General features: G+C 36.3%; 1 protein-coding gene across 1 annotated transcript in view; it reads left to right on the top strand.

The window, feature by feature from the left end:
- Nucleotides 1-22,200, top strand: part of LOC136885093 (FAD synthase) — a 144,907-nt gene that overhangs the window by 57,965 nt on the left and 64,742 nt on the right. The window contains exon 6 of the mRNA XM_067157537.2: nt 12,327-12,472. Coding sequence (XP_067013638.2) covers nt 12,327-12,472 — 146 coding nt within the window. The remainder of the gene's footprint in view (nt 1-12,326; nt 12,473-22,200) is intronic.

The following is a 22,200-nucleotide window of genomic DNA, read 5'->3' as shown; positions in this document are numbered from 1 at the left end:
TGCTCTGCGAGCGTATGCCCCATTGATGCGAAGAGGTGATAGATGGTGCCAGGTCAGGGAGTACGGCAGGTGCAGAAGGATGTCCCTTCCAAGCAATTTCAAGATACCTTTCACTGGTTTTGCTGTGTGAGATGGCGCATTATCGTGTAACAAAATCACTTTGCCGTGTCTTCTGTCTCATTCTGGTCATCTTTTGATCAATGTATGATTTAAATCAATCATTTGTTGGTGATAGTGTTGTGCATTAACGGTTTTGCTGGGCTTCTAGAGTTCATAATACACAATACCACTCTGGTCCGACCAGACACAAATCACCATGTTTAAATTGTCTCACATCTTACTAATCGATGAGGCGTGTTCACCATATGTTTGTGAACGATGACTTTCCACAGCCTTTTTCTTTTGATTAAATAAGAAAAGCAATGCGCGCTGCAAATGTTCTTTTTCAGGCACAAACGTCGACATGATCATTGATTGATACAACACAGATGCTCGTGTTTGGCAGACTCAACTTGTCGGTGTTGGTAGTGTAGCATTGTTTTTGAAAGTACACAAACACGAATTAAATAATAATAATAATAATCATGAACTCGAAAGTAATAATTAGGGTTCGGATGTTTAAGACCTAAAAATAACCCAAATAAGCAAGCAAATATGACCTCAAAAGTGACGAAATATGATGTAAAAATTACAAAATATGACCCAAAAATTATTAATCTAAATATGGCAATTTTAAAATAAGTTATAAGTTGAAACGGCAATTCCTTTGGTACATATTTGTTAACTAAATTCTTTATTCTTACTTTTATATTGATTTTCTGAATATACATGTTTAGCAGTTATTCACAGTCTATTGTTCTTCATTCACTTATCAAAAGTTTGTGAATACATAGGTAGGTACCTATAAAGTACTATGTTCACTAAAATTATCAGATCACACAACATTTTAAAAGTCCATGTGATTGTTGTACTGAAAGTTCAACACTTCTCACAATTTCAATACTGTACTTGCATTAATTTCTAAGCTAGCAGCTTCCAAACGAGTAATTGCACTCGATATAATTCCAAAGTTCGACTTTGCATATGCCAAAATTTCTGACAAACGGTTGGAAAACAATTCCTGCACAATGTTGATAGAAGAGGCAGAGTATTATGCTTGTATTAACTGCAGATGTGATACCGAGAAGCAGTTTTGTGAATACTAGTTAGCATTCGATCAGTTTAAGATGATTTTGCGTCGTCAAACTGGCGAATTATAACCGAAATATGATGTCTCTATGAAAATAGCTCAAAATATGACCTTATGACAAAAATAGCCACAATATGCATTTATATGACAATTAAAAATCACTTAATTGTGACGATAATCACCTGATTTGCACCAAAATACAGTCAGACAAGAAAATGGAGACAAAGAAAAAAATATAACTTTTCCTAAACATCCAAGCCCTAATAATAATAATAATAATAATAATAATAATAATAATAATAATAATAATAATAATAATAATAATAATAATAATAATAAAATGTGAATATAATAATAGATAGAATAATAATAAAATAAACATTGCCATGAAATGTGAATAAAGAAATGGTAAATAATATAGACACTTAATAATATGAATAAGGAAATAGTAAAATGATGCAGAAGCGGTGAATTCACATCAGAACATGGAAACGTGACGAGTATCTTTCGATGCGCAGTAAATCAAAATCATTGCTAATTGAATCGGATATTTTACAAGGTCTTGATGATGGTAGTGACTTTAGTGAAATTTTTTAAAATGATTCTGAGGACATTGAAAATCCAGGTGAGGCTGGAGGAAGTTCGGATAATTTATCAGATGATGATACACCATTGCAGACAACTGAGGAAGTGCGCCGTATGTGCGACAACAGCAGAAGAGCGAGGGCGATCCAGACATTGGTGTCCAGGATGTAACGTGGGAGTTCATAAAACATGCTGGGATCCACTAGAGCACTTTTTCAGAGCAAGGGGAGACAAAAGGAAGAAAGCCCAGGAATAGGAAATAGATTCAGAATAAGCTGCAAGAAAAAAGTGAATGTTTTCGTTTTCCCCTGTTGTGACATAAAGTGCTCTAGGGGTGCTAATTATGTGTGCAGATTTTCTTGAAATTTTCAGGGTTATTTCAGCATTGTATGAGGAACATCTTGCATATTCCTTGTTATGATGACTTTTTTTGTGCAATTTTACTTTGTGTTAACATGATAACAAAAATTCCAATCAACAAAAAATTTGCTTTCTATAAGGATCTTTAGTTCTAATATTTTCATTTATTATATGTCTTTTTATCTTGAAACAACTCTTTCTGATCAAAATGGTGCACATATTGTTGGTTTCTGATGGTATTTACTGTAGGACCTATTGAATATGTACATTGTTACCTCTACTACAGTGGTAACACTAAACAAGGCACAAACACAGTTAAAAGGGAAGGTAAGAGTACAATACACAATATAAGAAAACACTACACACTCGGAAAAACAGTAGCTAGCATACGCGAATCTCCAACAAAACAAGTACGTAACTATCAGTAGGGCCAACTAGTGAACGACAAAACGGGAAGATGGAAGGGCTGGGAACCTACCAAAGGCATGGACATGGCTTAGATAGCGGATTCCGAAATGAATCACCGTGATCCTTAGTTTTAAAAATATTATTTACAAGATAATTCTACATATACATTCCAAGTTATGAGCTATAAGTTCAGTGATATACATAGGTTGTTCGTAGCAGTGTAAATTCAAATTACAAATCAACTGTACATCTAGTTACCAGTGCAGTAGTACAATGCAATTTACAGGTTATCCAAAATCTAGCGTACCGTACCTAAAGTGATACAAAACTATCAGAGGCAAACCCCAAGGGAAATACTATTAAACTACAATATACATATTTTAGTGAAACAAAACGGGAATGCCTCGGAAAACGAACAGGTAAGTCTAGCTGAAAAACTAAGGCGTCATAAGTAACTAATTTGGTGAATCTAGGCGAGGTTAGGGCAGACTCCTGTATGAAAACCAAATCGGAACATTACGGAATTTTTAGCAGGAACGGAATTCAAGAGTGCTTACCCGAGGAGTGTGCCATCCTGAAAACCGGAGGGACGTCATCCAGATAGGCTGCTCGCAGACAGATAACCGAGACCGACAGAATTCAGGATACAGAATGCTTTCGAACACTGCCTCGCTCACTATATGTAGGAATTACTGGCCTTGGAGGCAACCAATCAGCATGCACGTGTTCCCTATCGCCACCTAGACTCACCAATCACAATCTTACTTTCGATTGTGAACTTTGCCTAACATTCTAGAATACGCACGATCGCGAAAGTCGTATTTTTCCAGAATAAACAGAACACATTTTCTAGAACACATACCAACAAAGTAACACACCCAGTACAAAAGTTATGTAACTTTCTAGATCTTTCCAGGAACTATAGACAGAATTCTACTATTTACAAATGCCTATGTTACAACATTATACAGTACAGGTTAGGTCATTAAATTATCTTATGCTCTACAAATAATAGTACAGGTTAGGTCATGATAAATAAAACATTATATGGTACTTCGCCAATAAAGTCTTAAAAAAAATTACATTCCACTCATCCTACATAGTTCACTTGTAACATACATATTAATAATAATATAATGAAAATAGGAAAATATGAAATTAAATAAACAAATTTAACACCTAGTTCACATTGCGACAACTTTTAACTTATAGGTCTAACAACGACAACTATGGAAGGACTGTGGAACGTAGAAGGAACCCTAATGAGGCCACAGGATTGTATCTCGTTGTGGGGAAGGGAAATACACGGCAACTACCCTTAAGCTCAAATGTATTTAAAATCTAAAGTCCATGTGATATAAAATGCAGCCAGTTAACATTGTAAGAAAAAAACTTAAATATCCTGAACTAAAATACATACTAATAGAAAAACCTAGAGTTCTTCTGATAATGGGTTATATAGGCTTTAGCACAGAACTTGTCTCGGATTACAGGAGGCGAACTCGAAGAAAGTAAACTTTACATAAATTATAATTTACATAGGTTACAAACTTATAACAAAGAAGAGTTGCCTCTGAAAACACAACTATTGCTGTGACCGTCCATCAAGGCACGGTCATTCAAAAATTAAAATTGGTGAATATGGAAATCTAGGGAAAACCCCATTGCGCGAAAACAAATTACATTACCGCCGAAAGTTACATTAAATAAGAAAAGACCGAAACACAAGAATGAACTTAAATGAAGTGAAAAACAATAACATAGCGCTTACCGTGAGAGGCAGGAGTCCCAAAAGTGGGACGGACCCAAAGCGCATCTGCCCGCTGAGGTGATCAGAATTCAAAGATGCGGACAAATGCATTGCTCACACGAGGAGCCCAAAACAGGAAATTGTGTGATTACAGGCTAACCAATGAAAACACGTAATTGCCCTAGACCTCCACATTCACCAATGGGAAAGGTCGTTATTCCGAACAATCCCATCCCATCAGATTTCCGCAGGGGAAGTTCAAGTACTTCGCTTGCGAAACATGTAGAAATTTTGTTATTAAAATTACACATGCCAGTACAGGCTAACACAAAAGTTAGTTACTACTTTTAGATGTAATTTTCAACAAACCGATGACACAACCACAGTTACATGAAACTTTAAATACCCATCAGTTACAGATCACATCTCTTACAATCTCACCCACAGGTCACATTTACCAATTTTATAAAATATTTCCAAAACCATTACAGTTTCAGCATTAATGCCTGGCACTACAGAATAGAGCATTGGCACTTGTAGGGCTAATAATAACCATAATGAAGGCTCTGTGCCACGTCTTGAAGAAATATTTTCCTCGGTCGTCCTCGGCCTTTCTTACCCGTGAGTTTTCCTTCCAGCAGATTGGTAAGAAAGGTATTGTGTTGCAAGATGTGGCCAGTGAATTTAGCTCTCCTTTGGTGTATTTATTGACTGTGACAATAGAGCATCCCTGGTTGGACTGCCTTGTAGTGCACTGTGCTGTCTCCACACTACTGTCATATAGAAGCCTTACTTGATGCCAACTGGAAGTACTAACCATTCCTCTTGTTGTGCTGTCACAATCAATAAATATCCTTGAGCGGAATATCACAACAGACTGCTCTAACAATTGGACACACAATATTACACTTTAAAACAAACAGCATTTTACCAGGCGAGTTGGCTGTGCGGTTAGGGACGCACAGCTGTGAGCTTGCATCCGAGAGATAGCAGGTTCGAGTAGGGTTGCCAGATGTACGGTTTTGCCCGGAACAATGAGTTTTTTTCTCATTTTGTTCTGCGTACAGTGCACTCTTTAAACCGTACGCCCAATGTTCCGTTTTTCTAAATATCGCAGTTTTGACAATAGTATAGTATCAAAAAAGTGCACGGTTATGATCAAAATATTCTGATTTCTGACTAATGATCAGCTATCACAGTTGAGAACAGCGCTTCTGGCAGTGTGCTAGCGTACTAGCAGGCGTGTAGAGCATGAGTCTCTTCCATTTTATTCTTCAGTTGCGTTGTGAGCGGGCGCAGGACGCGTGCGGTAAACAAGAAATTGCTTTTGCATGGTGTGTTGTGTAAACGACAGCTACATTAACCACATGGAATATTTTGAATGATAACCATAATGGATAAATTTATAAATAAAAGAGAACGGGAAGAGGTTGATGAAGTTGAAGAGAAAGACGCAAAGAAGAAAAGGAGGTTGTAGCAGTATCGCAGAGATGCCAACTATTACGATTCAATCGTAATAATTACGAAGTACCCATTACAATTACGCCTTTACGAATCACACATCACAAATTACGATACTTTGTTGATTTTTAAATCTAAGTGTATGAAGTGTTCAAAAGGATACGCAAGGAATGCCATTACAGCATGAATTCTTAGAATATTATTTTCAGATGTCTCAGTAATAATTTATACCCCTTTCCTGTCCCTCGTGTAAGACTATTTCAAGTTTTCACGTGCCAAACGCAGTGTGTGCTTCCAGTACCGGAAAAATAGGCACCTGTGAAGTGGTATATCTTGCAGAGTTGTTGTCTTTGTTCGTCACATGACCAGACTTTTATGCACGTATGCAAGTTCTTTTGTCTTTGTTTTGGCGGTAAAGTGGTGTCAAACTTCGTTTCATTGTGGATAGTGTGCTCATGACTGTTGAAGTATTTATTGCAATTTTGGTTGCCAAATTTACATACAAGGATATATGCTAATCGTGTGTTACAAAAGGCAAAAAGTTTGAAATAATGAAGTGATTTCTTGTGCAGGAAAATACGTGTGGTGACGTTACCGTGATTAGTGACGCTAGTAATAAACCAAAAATAGTTCAAAAATTTAGGGAGGAGTACTGAAAAGAATGGCCCTGTTTACTGCATTCCTTAACATGTTATTCACGTGTTCTGTAGTGTGTGTAGCAGCGATTTTTCAGTTGCGCACGGTGAGGAGGAACAGAGCCTCCGTGGCTCAGGCGTCAGCGCGCCGGCCTCTCACTGCTGGGTGCCATGGTTCAAATCCCGGTCTCTATGTGCGATTTATGCTGGACAAAGTGGAGGCGGGACACGTTTTTCTCAGAGTACTCCGGTTTTCCCTGTCGTATTTCATTCCAGTAACACACTCCAGTATCATTTCATTCCTTCTGTCATTCATTAATCATTTCCCCAGAGGAGTGCGACAGGCTTCGGCAGCTGGCACAATTCCTATCATTGCTGCTAGATGGGGGCTTCATTCCTGGAAACAGGCTGTGGATTTTCATTTTCATGATGAAGAAGAACAAGACTGAGTTCCACGCTAATATGAACACCGAACTGTTAAGTGGTCTGTTAGTGCAAAGGGTGCACATGATATCAAAAGGAAAAAGCACGTCACCAGTGTACATTTACCAACCAGCAACTACAAGCTGCTAAGAGAGCAATTACAGTACTCAACAAAAGAAATGGTCCTTCAACCTCCACTCAGATATGTACTGCAGATCACTTGTTTCTTTAGCAGGTAAGAATCATCCACTATTTATATGCCAGTCTTTGAATATCTGGTTGACTGTATGTTGATCATTGATTTTTCAGTGATATGTAAGTTAGTAAGGTCTTGAAAACAAATTCTACGGTCGCCCCCTCCCCCTGTGCCCGAATGGCTGCATTAAGAATTTCTTTTCTTGAAAGTTGGCATCTCTGGTATCGTTCCGTCTGGGAAAAAGATTTCCCAGAATTACAGCACGTCGTGGGTAATAAGTACAAAGCGAGATGCAGAGTGTATACTGGAATAGCTGGAGAAGGCTTTTCTGTTAGTCATAGCGGAATAACGCATGTACGGCAACATTTCAACAGTGCTTCGCGTGAGGAGAGGCAGAATTCAGCATGACATGGAAATGTATTAAAAAGCTACTTTCAGAAAAATTCTTCCGAGTCAGAAAAGGTAAGTCAACATTGTCATTGTAAGAGATGGACCAGTGTATATATTTTAAACGAGTAGTCTCTAATGTAGGCCTATTTTTTTATTTTTTTCCCAGAAAAGTGAATCGGAACTTGTATACCATGCTGTAAAACACCACCTAAGTTACGTCAGCACAGACTGCAATGTCTAACTTCTGTCAGAGTTGTTTCCGGATTCTTCCCTAGCAAATAAAATATCATGTGGCAAGACAAAGTGTGAGGCTCTAGTTCAGATAGTGTGGAATGTGTAACAAAAGAATTAGGAGAACATGTCTTTTTTAGTGTCCGTTTTGATGCTTCAAATAAAGGAAACCAAAAATGTTTCCCAATAGCTGTGGGGTATTTCGACGAAAAACTAGGTATTTGTAACAGAATTATAGACTTCTATAAAGATGCGGACGAAAGTGCTATAAAAATGTCTCAACAAATTTATAACAGAATTTCGGAACATGGCTTAATGTTGTCCCAGATTTCAAGCTTTACTGCTGACAACACAAATTCTAATTTTGGAAAAAGAATTCTGTATATGTACACCTAAAGGCAGATAATCCAACCTTGGTTACGTCTAATTGTTGTGCACATGTTGTTCACAATTCATGTAAAGCTGGGATGAATTCTATGTCGATTGATATTGAAATTTTGATCAAATTCAGCAAAAAGAGTTTCACACTTAAAAGAATTCTTTCAGTTTCTTGATATTGAATACACTAATTTGTTAAGACATGTGCCGACAAGATGGCTTTCTATTAAACCTGCTATTGAAAGACTGCTGAGAAACCTCCCAGCGAGGAAGTGTTCAAGTGTTGATGACTGTCCAGCATTGCATTAAGAAATATTTGTTAGGTTCCTCAGAATCAGATTCTGGTAAGTAAACACTTCTAGTAGAATTGTATCTACATTTTTCGTTACATTTAGCACCTGTTTTCAATAAGGCAGTTCTTAGTCTTGAAAAGAGTGATCTGACACTCTTTGAGGTATATACTGTTATGAAAAATTTGAAAATGCAACTGGAATAGAGAATAGGAGAATCATTTTTTGGTTACAAAGTGACTTACAGATTAAATAAATTGAATGATTTGTTTACTAGGGAAGTTAAGGTCTGTGAAAATGATTTTATACATGTCTATGAGGTTTGTGTTAATTATGTATGTAAATGGTTTGATTTTAGTGATGATTCTAATGTTTTTTCACTGATGAATTGTATAATTCTAGAAAATTCACCTCAGTTCAGAAAGATTTTAAAATTAGTGGAGACACTAGGTTTCACAGGAAAAGCTGAATATTGATGACATGTGTTCAGAACTTGTAGAAATGGTCAGTTTGTTTTCTGGTGAGAGTGATGCTGGTGAAAAGCTAAAACTAACTCTCCTAAGTAAAACAATACCAGATAGGTGGGTATATATCACCGCTTTAATTGGCCCAGAAACACTGAAGAACATTTTGATGGTACTTAAGTTTGTCTTAAGTATATTTCCATCGGTGCGTATATTGAAAGAGTATTTTCAGTAATGGCAATAAAATGGAGAGATGATAGACACAGATGCTCAGTAGATTTAATAAAAAATGAACTTCTTGTGTACTTCAACTATGATGAGAATTGTAAGGAATTTCTCAAGAAAGTTTTGTTGAATAAGAAACTGTTACAAATTGCTTCTTCAAATGACAAGTGTTTGTGAAATGTTCATTTCAGTGTAAAGACTAATGCAATGAATATTGAATTTTCACGACCGCATTGTAATCGAAACCGACTTTCAACCTATTAGGTTGTGGGTTCGGATCCCACTGGTGTCTGGTTGGCCATTTTTGTTCTGTACTTAACATCTCTTCAACACGTACTAAATGTACGTAACACGACCTAATAGGTTGAAAGTCGGTTTCGATTACAATGCAGTCGTGAAAATTCAATATTCATTGACTTGGCCCTCAACGGGCAAGTTAAACACACTCTACAGTGTGATGGTAGTAGTACCAGAAATTGGATGTATGGCTTTTCAGGCTAGGGAATTGCTAGGCGGGCATTAATTCCATTGTGGAGTTTTATCTCCCGTATGCAGTTATCAGACTGTGCTACATAAGAAGCTTCTGATAAGTTCACCTGCATACACCCCAGCATCAGTGGGTAGGGTCTGACACATCCCACTCTGACGAGTCTAGTGTCGGACCTAAGACGAAATGCTGGTTAATAGAGCAAACGCCTGAAAAGCCATACATCCAATTTTTGATATGCTCTATTGGTGGAAAAATATCTAATTCCCTTCATGGGAATTTAGTATTACCAGTAGTACCAGACCTGTAGCTCAGATCCTTTCCAACAGAACAAAGATGGCCTAGGCCACCATAGCTCAATTGGTAGAGCAACCGACGCGAAATCGAGATGTGGGTTCAGATCCCACTGGTGTCTGGTTGGCCATTTTTGTTCTGTACTTAACATCTCTTCAACACGTACTAAATCTACGTAACACCACCTAATAGGTTGAAAGTCGGTTTCGATTAAAGACTAATGCATTATTAGTTTGTAATAAATTAAGTACCTACTGTACATATTTCACGCTGATGCTGTTATATTATTATCGGTATTTATTTGTTAATGTAACCCTGGTCTCCTCTCTTAATCATGGCTACGGTACATTAATTTAGTGCCATATGGCAAGGAAATGGAAGTGTTCCGTATTTGCTATCTGGAATCAGGCGACTGTTCCTTATTTGCCATCCGGAAATCTGGCAACCCTAGGTTCGAGTCCCACTGTTGGCAGCCCTGAAGATGGTTTTCCGTGGTTTCCCATTTTCACACCAGGCAAATGTTGGGGTTGTACCTTATTTAAGGCCATGGCTACTTCCTTCCCATCCCTAAGCCTTTCCTAACCCATCGTCGCCATAAGACCTATCTGTGTCGGTGCGATGTAAAACAGATTGTAAAAAAACAAAATAAAAAAACATTTTATTTGCAGTGAGAAACTAAACAATATTTTCCGTTGACACTGGATATCACATGAAGTATCTGATGAAGAGTTTTTGTTTGGCCCGATTCTTTGTGTACATTACAACCAAACTTGATAACTGCAGTCACTTAAGTGCGGCCAGTATCCAATATTCGGAAGATAGTGGATTTGAACCCCACTGTCGGCAGCCCTGAAGATGGTTTTCCATGGTTCACCATTTTCACACGAGGCAAATGTTAGGGCTGTACCTTAATTAAGGCCACGGCCACTTCCTTCCCACTCCTAGCCCTTTCCTGTCCCATCGTCACCATAAGACGTATCTGTGTCGGTGTGATGTAAAGCGACTTACAAAAAAATATATATGTACGTTACAAAAACGAAATTAAAAATATCTTCTAAAACACAAGGCACCTGACGATCTGGCGATGAATATCCTTCAGTTACAAGGAGAACCCTGTCACTGATTCACCTGTTATTATGACACTCGATATATTGCATCATTTGTCGGTTGTTTTTCCCTTGCAAGTGATAAATATCATTATGGTTCCGTATTGAAGATACTATACTTGTAGGATGTTAATTTATATTTAACCACCTATTCAATACATTAAAATCTTATACAATAAGGAATTGATCATTGTTACCTTATGAATGTGAGACATGTTTTGCCTTTCATAGAAGGCATCATCAGTCACTGTACCTCCTCAAGGTTAGATCAGGCATCTGATTTTGGAAATTTTTCCAATTTTTATCTTGAGGTTTAGGTACTTATTGGTTTTTACTGTAGCCTGGTTGGCCTTGACGTTGCAAGTGATAAACTGGTCAAATTCCACATGTTTTGCACTTTCACCACACAGTAAGTCTTTTATAAGCTTGACGAATTAAAAATCAGGATGTGAACAGATCACTTTGTTCAACTTATCTTTAGCTGCTGCAGCTACTACTCTGTGTGATGATTGGAGACACATTATGTCTTCAATAACTGCTAACTGTACTTTCCAACTTTATTGTAGCAGGCAATTTGCCAAAATTTGATTTTATATACATCAAGTCTTGCTGAACATTCCTTTTGCTGAATTCCACTTGCACATCTTTAATGCAAGCTGCGTCATCTACTAGAAAACTGTCTACAACCTAAAACTGGAAAAAAATTCAATTAAGTAATATTACGCCTAATCAGTGGCATTAAGTTTGCTGATGGCAAATTAAAAAATTGGATTAATTGGATTATAGGATATCTAGCATATGTACTAACTTTGTTTGTCAGGTAGGATGCCAGGAATACATTCTTTTTCTCTCCGCCTCTCAGTAATAGAATATATCGTGGAAAAATTATCCCAAATTCTGCAAACCAACATTCATAAAAGATATTATCATGCAACTTAACATTGTATATGCTCCAAAGTCAGAAGAAACATCATATTATGCAATATAAATGTACCAGTATTCACTATTTATCCAAATTGTCAAAATATGTCTTATACATGAATTTTCTCCTAAAAGGGCCAAAACATGCAAACATACAAGGAAATAGAATGATTATTTTGAACCGTTAAGTCATAAAAGGGATATTTGCAAAATTTGAGAAGTGTAACTAGCTTATTTAAAAACATGCATTTGCGTGGAAATCCGGGCTCTAATAATGACAGTTCGCTATTGCAAGTAAATTTTTTGCCGTTATGAATTCTTGCAAAAATGGACTTCTACTGTATTTGTTTATTTCCTGCAACAAGCAATTCATCATGCCCAGGACAGATACCCATGGAGACAGGTCATCATGGGGTTGCTACGTGATGTCACTACACCCGTACGCAAGTTTAGAATAAGACACACACCTACATATTTCCCTTGATGATCTAGAATTCTAAGTTCTAATGCTTTGTTTATTTCTCTCTTTACAGGAGCAGTTTGGAAAGGGATGTAAACAGGTTTATAAGATGAACTTGTACGTATCTGAGAAGGAGTTCCTAATCACAGATGTGTTGAATTCAATTGTTGAAAAGTTTCCAAATGTAACGTTTGGGTCATATCCGAAGTACTTCCACAGGTTGTGCTATCTTTTCTTTTTATAATTCAGTAAGTCGAATAATAGTGTGTTCCTCTGAATAAAAGAATTGAAAACTAGGAACATTTTATTGGTAACTAGTGGCTGTGGTGGAAGTTTGAATTTATAGTGATAGAGCTTTTAAGATTTCATTGTAGACATTAATATTGTTCTCCAGATGTATGTAGGCAGCTCAGTGGGGCATTTTTTCAAAGGCCTTTCCAGTTGTCTGCCTGTTAGCTTCTTTCTACCAATGCAATATTTAAGACATTCCTGTGCTTTCACTAAACTATACTTCCTCGTTAAACAATAATCACCAACACCCTGTTAGTAAACCAATATAATTTCTAAACCATACATCTGCATCTATATATATAAAAGAACATGCCCTGACTGACTGACTGACTGACTGACTGACTGACTGACTCATCATCGCCAAGCCAAAACTACTGGACATAAAGAAATGAAATGTTGAGGATACATTTATATCACAATGTGGGTGCTTGCTAAGGGAGGATTTTTGGATATTCCATCGCTAAGGGGGTGAAAAGAGTGGGGGGGGGGGTAAATTTTTAAAATGAGTGTATCTATATCTCAAAACTTTAAAGTTTACAGATGTAAAACTTGGTATTTGGAATCTCCTTTAAAAATGAAGAAACACATATTCTTTGTTTTGGGAAAATTCCACTAGGAGGGTGCAAAAGGGGTTGAATGCCTTTAATCAGGATACTTATATCTCAAAAACTGAAGATATTACAGACCTGAAAATTGGTATTTGGAATCTCCTTTAAAAGTAAAGAAACACGCATTTTGTTCTTGTTGGAAAATCCAATTAATGGGGGTTAAACAGGAATGACCAATGGGGTGAATTTTTAGAAAGTCTATATCTACAGTATATCTCAGAAACGTAAAATGTTAAGACGTAAAAATTGGTATTTGGAATCTCCTGTAAAAGTAAAGAAGCATAGGTGATTTGTTTGTGGAAACTCCACTTAAGGGGAACTAAAAAGGGGGTGAAATTTTAAAATGAGCATGTTTACAGTATATCTCAAAAACTGAACATGTTACAGAAGTGAAAAATGGTATTTTTTATTTCTATTAAAAATGAAGAAACATGTATTTTTTTGTTTTCGGAAATCCACTTAAAGGGAGGGGGAGGAGAATTGAAAAATTAGTTGAATTATTTGTGTGAAGATACTATTATCTCAAAAATGAAGGATGTTGCAGACCTGAAAATTGGTATTTGGAATCTGCTTTAAAAGTAAAGAAACACGTGTTTTTGTGGGAAAATCATCTTGGGGGCGGCGGTGAAAAGGAGTTGAATTCCTTTTATGAGGACACATATCTCAAAACCTGAAGATGTTACAGTCGTGATAATTGGTAATTTAGAAGATCCTTTACTAATGAAGAAACAAGTTTTTCCCCCCAGAAAATTAACTCAAGGGGGAGGAGGGTGGTGAGTGCAAAAAGAAGTGAAAAAAAGTGAATTCTTTTTATGGGGATACTTTTATCTTAAAACTGAAGGTAACAGACATGAACATTGGTATTTAGAATCTCCTTTAAACATAAAGAAACACGCCTTCTTTTTTTGAGGGGGGAATCAACTTAACGGCAGTGGGGTGAAAAAGGAGTTGAGATCATTTGATTTTACTGTTTATAATGTACTTGATTCTGATCATAAACCGATCATTTTTTATCTTTCCTGGGTTCGTTTTCAAGAGCCATCTATTCCTTTGGAGAACTTAAAGTTAGATTACAGTAGATTCTCCAGGCATATAAATAAAAATTTAAACACATTTCAAATAAACTATAGGAATGATATTGACTGTGCGATTGTTCACCTCTATAATAAGGTCAGTAATGCACTGAAGTATATCTTTTGTATTGCCAGAAATCCCGCGCACTTGCCTACGTGTGACAATGGTGCTGGTCACATTGTCAGCAATGACAGTGGCAGCAGATGTAATTTACCACCAAGTAGTGGTCTTCCAACTTGCTGCGTGGTCAGAATATCAATAATAATAATAATAATAATAATAATAATAATAATAATAATAATAATAATAATAATAATAATAATAATAATAATAATCTAAATTCAACTAATATCACCCACCCTAATAATAATAATAATAATAATAATAATAATAATAATAATAATAATGTTCTGGACTGTCGTCAAAATGTGCAGACCGCGCTGGAAACGGGTCCTTGGCCGGGTAATGACTACGAATGCGGTCCGGTCGCGGGTTCAGTACCGCCAAGGCACCCAAGATGACACCACACCGGATCTCCTCAAGGATTTGATCCATATTAAAAATGCTTATAGGAAAAGATGGCAAAGATTAAGGAACCCAACTGACGGGTGGAATATCTGGAGCTAGCCGGGAAGTACGAAATCGATTGCTGGAAAGAAAGATTGAAAAATGGGAGCAACTTTGCCATCAGATCACGAATTTTGGCAGATTATATATAAAATGTTAAGCATTCAATTATAAATTTTGGTACAATACGGTAGCAAAGCACGGGTATCTTGCTAGTATATTATATAACATGTCCTGACGGACTGATTCATCATTGCTGAGCCAATACTACTGGACATAAAGGAATGAAATTTTGGGGATACATTTATATTACAGTATAGGTGCTCACTAAGGAAGGAATTTTGGATATTCCTTCGCTTAGGGGGTAGAAAAGGGGGGTGGGATGAATTTTAAAAATGAGTATACCTATATCTCAAAAATTTAACAGTTTACAGACGTAAAAATTGGTATTTGGAATCTCCTTTAAAAATAAAAATATATGTATTTTTTTTGTTTTCCAAACATCCCCTTAAAGGGAGGGGGGCTGGGGTGAAAAATGGGTGGAATACCTTTTATGAGAATACTTATATTTCAAAAACTGAAGATGTTACAGACATGAAAATTGGTATTTGGAATCTCCTTTAAAAATTAAGAAACACCTATTTTTTTGTTTTTGGAAAATCTATACTTAAGGGATTGAGGGGGTGAATGGGTGTGAGAAAAGGGGGTGAAGTATTAAAAATGAGTATGTCAACATATTTCAGACATGAAAATTGGTATTTAGAGTCTTATATTAAAGTAAAGAAACATGCATAATTTGTTTTTGGAAAATACACTTAAGGGGAAGAGAAAAGGGGGTGAAATTTTAAAATGAGCATATCTACTGTTACAGACGCGAAAATTGGTATTTGAAATCTCCTTTAAATAAAGAATCATGTATTTTTTTGTTTAAGGAAAAACCTCTTATGGGGGATAAAAAGGACTGAAAAATGGGTTGACATTTTCTTTTATTAGGATTCTGATATCTCAAATATTGAATATGTGACAGATGTAAAAATTTATATTTGTAATTTCCTTTCAAAATAAACACATATTTTTTGTTTTTGGAAAATCCACTTAAGGAGGTTTATATGAAGGACTGAAAAAGAGGTTGAATTTTTTTTATGAGGATACTTATATCTCAAAACTGAAAATGTTACAGTCATGAAAATTGGTATTTAGACTCTTTTCTTTATAAATAAACACGTACTTTTTGTTTTCGGAAAGGTCACTTAAGCGGGGATTTGGACTGGTGGGGGAGGGAAGGAATTCGTTTTGTGAGGATAGTTATATCTCAAAAACTGAATATGTTACAGTCATGAAATGGGTATCTGGAATCTCCTTTATAAATAAAGAAACATATACTTTTTTGTTTTTGGATAATCCACTTTGGAGGGGGGGGGGGCTAAAAGGAAGTGGTAAAGATTGAATTATTTTATGAGGATACTTATATTTTAAAAAAAAGGAAGGTTACAGACGTGAAAATTGGTATTTTGAATGTCCTTTAAAAATAAAGAAATACTTATTCTTTTGTTTTCAGAATATCCACTTAAGGGGGTGGGAAAAAGGAAGTGAAAAATGAGTTGAATTATTTTCATGAGGATACTTATATCTCAAAAACTGAAGATGTTACAGACGTGAAAACTGGTATTTGTAATCTTCTTTAGAAATAAAGAAACACAGAATAATACAACACTAAGGGGGTTTGACTGGAGGGGAGTAGCTGACGACATCAATATTCATTTCTCTTCAACTGTTTGACATGCGAGCTTGAAATTTCACATGATGGTTGCCCTACATGTCTTAGATTTTAAATAAAAAGTGGTCTTAAAACAATACACCTGTAAGGGGTTTTGACTGAGGGTGGGTGCAAGGCCCGATGACATAAATGTCCATTCCTCTGAAATCGCTTGATATACAAGGTTGAATTTTCACATGGCAGTTACTCTTCAATGTCTTAGATTTTAAATAAGAAGTGGTCTTCAGACAGTTCTTCCCTAAGGGGTTTTGACTGGGTGGGAAGGGGAGGGGGGGGGGGTGGCAGGGGTAGTGGGAGGATGTCCAATGGCAAACATATTTATTTCTCTGAAACCGTTTGACATACAAGGTTGAAATTTCACATGTTGTTGCTCCTTTTTATCTTAGATTAAGAAGTGGTCTTCATACAATATATTCCTAAGGGGTTTTGAACGGGGTTTGTGACCTGATGATAAAATACTAATTTCTCTGAAGCTGCTTGATGTACGAGGTTGAAACTTCACATGATGATTGCTCCTCTATGCCTTACATTTTAAGTAAGAAGTGGTCTTAAAAAACACACCCTTTATGGGTTTTATTTGGTGGTGGAGGGGAGTTCGGATGACATAAATATTAATTTCTCTGAAATCGTTTGACATACGAGGTTAAAATTTCACATCATGGTTGTTCCCATACGTTTTAGATTTTAAATAATAACAGGTCTTAAAACAACACACCCCTAAGTGATTTCTGCTGGGGTGTGAAGACTTATGGATGTCATAGGTGTCAGGCATGATATAATTCAAAATATTTAAAGTATATAAGCATTGGGACCATGTAGAAGTTGAAGTTATAAAACTAAGTCTTCACAACAGCCAAGGTATCAACCAAATTTCCGATTTCTCTTCTTTACTGCCAAAAAATTAATTTGTAAAACTTAGGGGTTTAACTAAAATAATCATAATCTTAGTACACAACTGGAGGAACATATTTTGAGACTGTATACTATTAATGGTACTTACGTATTTTTGCACACGTTGAATGTCTAATTTTTAAAGATTTAAACCTCTCAAATTAATAGGGACCTGAAAAATTAGCATCTATTTGTTTCAAAATTAGCATCTATTTTTTCCAAAATTAGCGTCTATTTACAAAGTTAAAATAATCGCATGGTTTTATTAATTTTAATGATTCCAAGTTTATGAAGTACAATTATTGTCCTTGGTTCACACACAATACAAATTCATTGTTCAAACAAAAGCATTGTCAGTAGTTCGGCATTACTTTTTTTCAAATTGCACCTTCTGTCTGTAACCACTGTGTTGTAATGAGACAACACATGCTGGCTATCTAAATTGTTCGTTGGAGTCCACAATAACTCAAGACAGTATTGAACAAATATGCTGAATTCTGTCTGAACTGCAGTTAATGCAAGCATGACATCACATTTTTTACTTTCTTTCATCTGGGTTTGAATTGCATGTTTCAGAGAACAGTAACCTGATCAGATATCGTTTCATGAGAGATCTGTTACTCCAAACAATTTCTCAAGCTCGTCTAATTTATCAGTGTTATTCAAAATTTTACTTTTTGGATACAAAGCTTGAGACATTGACACAAAATGCTTATGGTTGGCAATCTTTAGCTTTCAGTGTGGCTAACTTGCACTGTGAAGAATGAGCTGCTTTGACAAATGTGTCTCTACATGCAGCCTGCTGTAGAGGAGTGAGCTTAATCAAAGCATCATTAGTTGCTGCAGAAAAATTCCCCTCACAAATAAAGGTAAACCTGGCATCAAGGTTATGCAGTTTGGGGTAAAGGAAATGAGAGGTAGGATACAGAGACCTTTCAAGTTCAGTAAGGAGGTCAGCCAATCCAGCTTCATGATCTGTGACAAAAACCATGTGGGAGTGAAGCCTATTCACTTCTCAGTCACTAAGATCAATGAGGTACTTAATACCACAGTTGTTGATGTCTTTCATGCCAGACATTTTGAAAAATGCAACATCAGTAAAGTGAGCACTCAAATAGAAGACAGCCTGAAACCAGCTATTCCATCGGGTTATGACAGGTGCAGGAAAAAGCTTTGCTTCCTTTGAAGCACCATACTTTGATGTTAAGAATTGTAAATAATTATATTTACTTTTTCTTGTGCTCAAAAATGCAGACTTTAGCATCACAACCTCATGATTTTAATCTGTCATCACTGCGACCCAACTATTGCCAACCAAGCTGATCTTATGTGCCCAGCACTGTACATGCATTAAATGATCCCCTATGACCACACTTAATGTTTCATAATACCGGGTCATGTACGGGGCACTGTCACTAACAAACACTTTAACTGCATCATATGGTACACTATAACTGCGCAGAGCTTCTAAAACAGCACGAGAGTAGTTCGTAGCATTTCCTGCATCAAGATAGTTCACAGAAGCAACATGCAGCTCTCTTTTCGATTCAGCCGGGACTTGGAATATAATTATAAAAACACAATGGCCCATTCTCTCTGTAGTTTCATCACAGAGTATGTTGATGTTCTTCCCCACTAGAGCCTCTGTTGTTATTTTCTGGTGGTCACATGCAACTTCTAGAAAAGAAGAACGACCTCAAATTATAACAAAATAATTTAAAATTACTGGATCAATTGGGTACGGGTAAGATAGTTTGATATGGAAATCGCACTCAAATTCGGTATGCTTCAATTTTGCGCGTGGTTTCGATGTCGTAATACCTAAACTGTACCCGATCAATGAAATCGAAACGTACCCGGTAAATGTACTTCACGTAGAGTTCCCACACATGGCAGCTCTTCATTTGAAAACTCAGTAATCCAGGCTCTTAACTCTTCACTTTCCAGCTTTTCCAGAGGTATATTTGCTTTGGCAATTACTTCAGCTGTGCATTTCGAGAAGTTACAACTATCTAACTGTGTAGGCACAGAAGATTGCTTTCTTCGAGATGTACTAGCACCAGGGGTTGAAATTTCGTTACCACGTCGCTTATCCACGTGTTTTTCAGATTTAACATGTTTTACAATGCTATCTTTTTTTTTCCCACCCAACTCTGCAATTACAATACTTGCAAAACACTGTCGCTGAATCTGTGGCATATAAACCATTCTTTGCATATTGCTGAGCCCTTTCGTGCGCAGTTTTTGTCATGCGCCCCATAACCTAAACGATCGCTTGACTTTCTACTCTTCATTAGTTTCAATTTTGAACAACAGGAAAACAACGTTGCATCTGTCTCGTTATTTCCGTGACACTCGATTTACATTTCGATAATAATCGATACAGATGTTATTCCCTTAGCTATTCCCATTGTAAATATTGATTAAAGTCAGCAAGCAGTAATCGATCGGCTACTTCTCTTCATCGACCAGAACAGTCGAAAGATTTATGAATCATATTTTGAGTAGCGTATTTCTGACGATTTTGCCGAAATATGTTGTTTTCGCCAGTAAAATAGCATATTTTTGCAGAATTCACACCAAAATCACATTTTCATACTCTTTTCGCATTTTGGGTCACAATTCGCATTTTGTCGCACTTCTATTTTGCGTAGAAATGATTTTATTCCACATTATAATTATCGTAGGCTTGGATTCAGAACAAGATTTAAAAATTCAGATTTATCGCAAATGCGATTTTTTCAGGTCCCTACAAATTATAAATCAAATTCTGCAAGCTTAATACATATACTAGGCCTAAGTAATAATGAAGGTAATGGAGGTTTCATCTCAATTTTTATTAGAGATCGGTGCTGACCTCTATAAACATAAAATTCTGTTTTAGATTTTAAATAAACAAGAACAATACAATACACCCCTAAGGGGTTATGAAACCATTTGAATTGCGAAGTTCAAATATCATATGATATCCTAGGTGTTAAATATCAGAAGGTTTCAAACAAATTAAACCCCTCAGAGAGTTAAATGAAGGATAAGATCTGGAAACAAATATATTCCTTCCTTCCTTCCTCCGAAACAGTTTAATATACAAAGACAAAATTCCAAATAACGGTATTTATTTTAAATCCTAGGTGTGAAATAGTAAATATTTTTAAATGTCCCACCCCTAATCTATTAAAATGGAGTTAGCTCCAGAAACAATATTATTCATCCCTCCAAAACTGTTTGATGTACAAAGTTCTAATTTTTACGAGAAGGTTCTATTTTATGTCCTACATGTAAAATATCATAAACTTCTAAATATTTCTCCACTAAAACTGTTTGAGGCACGAACTTAAAATTTTACATGAAGGGTGGTCTTCTATATCCTAGATATTAATAAATATTTTAAAACATTCACCCCCTAAATGAGCATTAGTTCCTCTACTACTATTGGACATAGAAAATAAAAAAATTTCACAGTTTGGTCGCTTTTATGTTGTAGATATTAAGTAAGATAGGGTTTTAAACATTCCAATTCTTCTGTACGGGTTTCAAAATGAGTGTTAGATCAGAAAATAAATAATCATTCCCACAAAACCTTTTGACGTACGTTTTGAGGGTGTATTTTACAGGCTCAGCCAACAATGGACTCTCCAAAATGTTAAACTTTGACTAACAACTTTCAATTTAAAACCATAGCGAAGCACGGGTATTGGAACACTTAAATCAATACATTTGTGTTAATTTCTTCTTTTACTTCTCCCAGAACTTTCTCATCCTCTCCGACCTGGAAGACCTTTGTGTTACCGGGCGAGTTGGCCGTGCGCGTAGAGGCGCGCGGCTGTGAGCTTGCATCCGGGAAATAGTAGGTTCGAATCCCACTATCGGCAGCCCTGAAGATGGTTTTCCGTGGCTTCCCATTTTCACACCAGGCAAATGCTGGGGCTGTACCTTAATTAAGGCCACGGCCGCTTCCTTCCCACTCCTAGGCCTTTCCCATCCCATCGTCGCCATAAGACCTATCTGTGTCGGTGCGACGTAAAGCCCCTAGCAAAAAAAAAAAAGACCTTTGTGTGTCCGATATAGTATATTGTTTCCGTTCAACTGTTTTTAGTTTGAGACTTATGCTTTTGTTCTTCAAAATCCTCTTCTCTTTTCTGTCTTTGATTTGTTGCCGAGTTATACCCAATTCTTCCAAATCATCCTGAACTTCTTTGAACCAATTATTATTAATTTTATTTTTCAAAAAGTAATCAAATAGTTGTTTCAGTATCCTGGAGTCTGGTAATCTTGATATGTAACAGAAAAAGGAAATTCTTCTTTTACGCATTGTAGATATTATTGATGCACATTCATGATAGACAATGTTGTTAGGCAAATATTGCTAGTATATGATAAATTATATACTATAGAGTGTATTTTTATCTTTACAACATTATTTAGGTGAATATAAGTTTAAAACTTCGTGTTTTATCTGTATTGACGTGTATTCAGGAGAATAAGTATGATGTTATTAATCTTTCAATACACTACAAGTAAAATGACAAAGAGATTCCTAGACTATTTTACAAGTTTACTGGTTTCAACGCAACCAGGGATCATCCTCAGCCTTATAATTCTAAACATCGGCAAGCTATACAATGTATGTACAATCATTAAAATCCCATAAAGCAGGCCACGACAAATGTTTTCAAATCTAGGAGCCAGGTAATGTTTTTGGTACTCGAATTGTTAACATACGGGCGTCTAGCCTTTAG

The sequence above is a fragment of the Anabrus simplex genome, chromosome 13, assembly GCF_040414725.1.
Source record: "Anabrus simplex isolate iqAnaSimp1 chromosome 13, ASM4041472v1, whole genome shotgun sequence".
NCBI classification, from domain to species: Eukaryota; Metazoa; Arthropoda; class Insecta; order Orthoptera; family Tettigoniidae; genus Anabrus; species Anabrus simplex.
The sequence above is the reverse complement of the archived record's forward strand: the minus strand, read 5'-3'. Positions and strand labels throughout refer to the sequence as shown.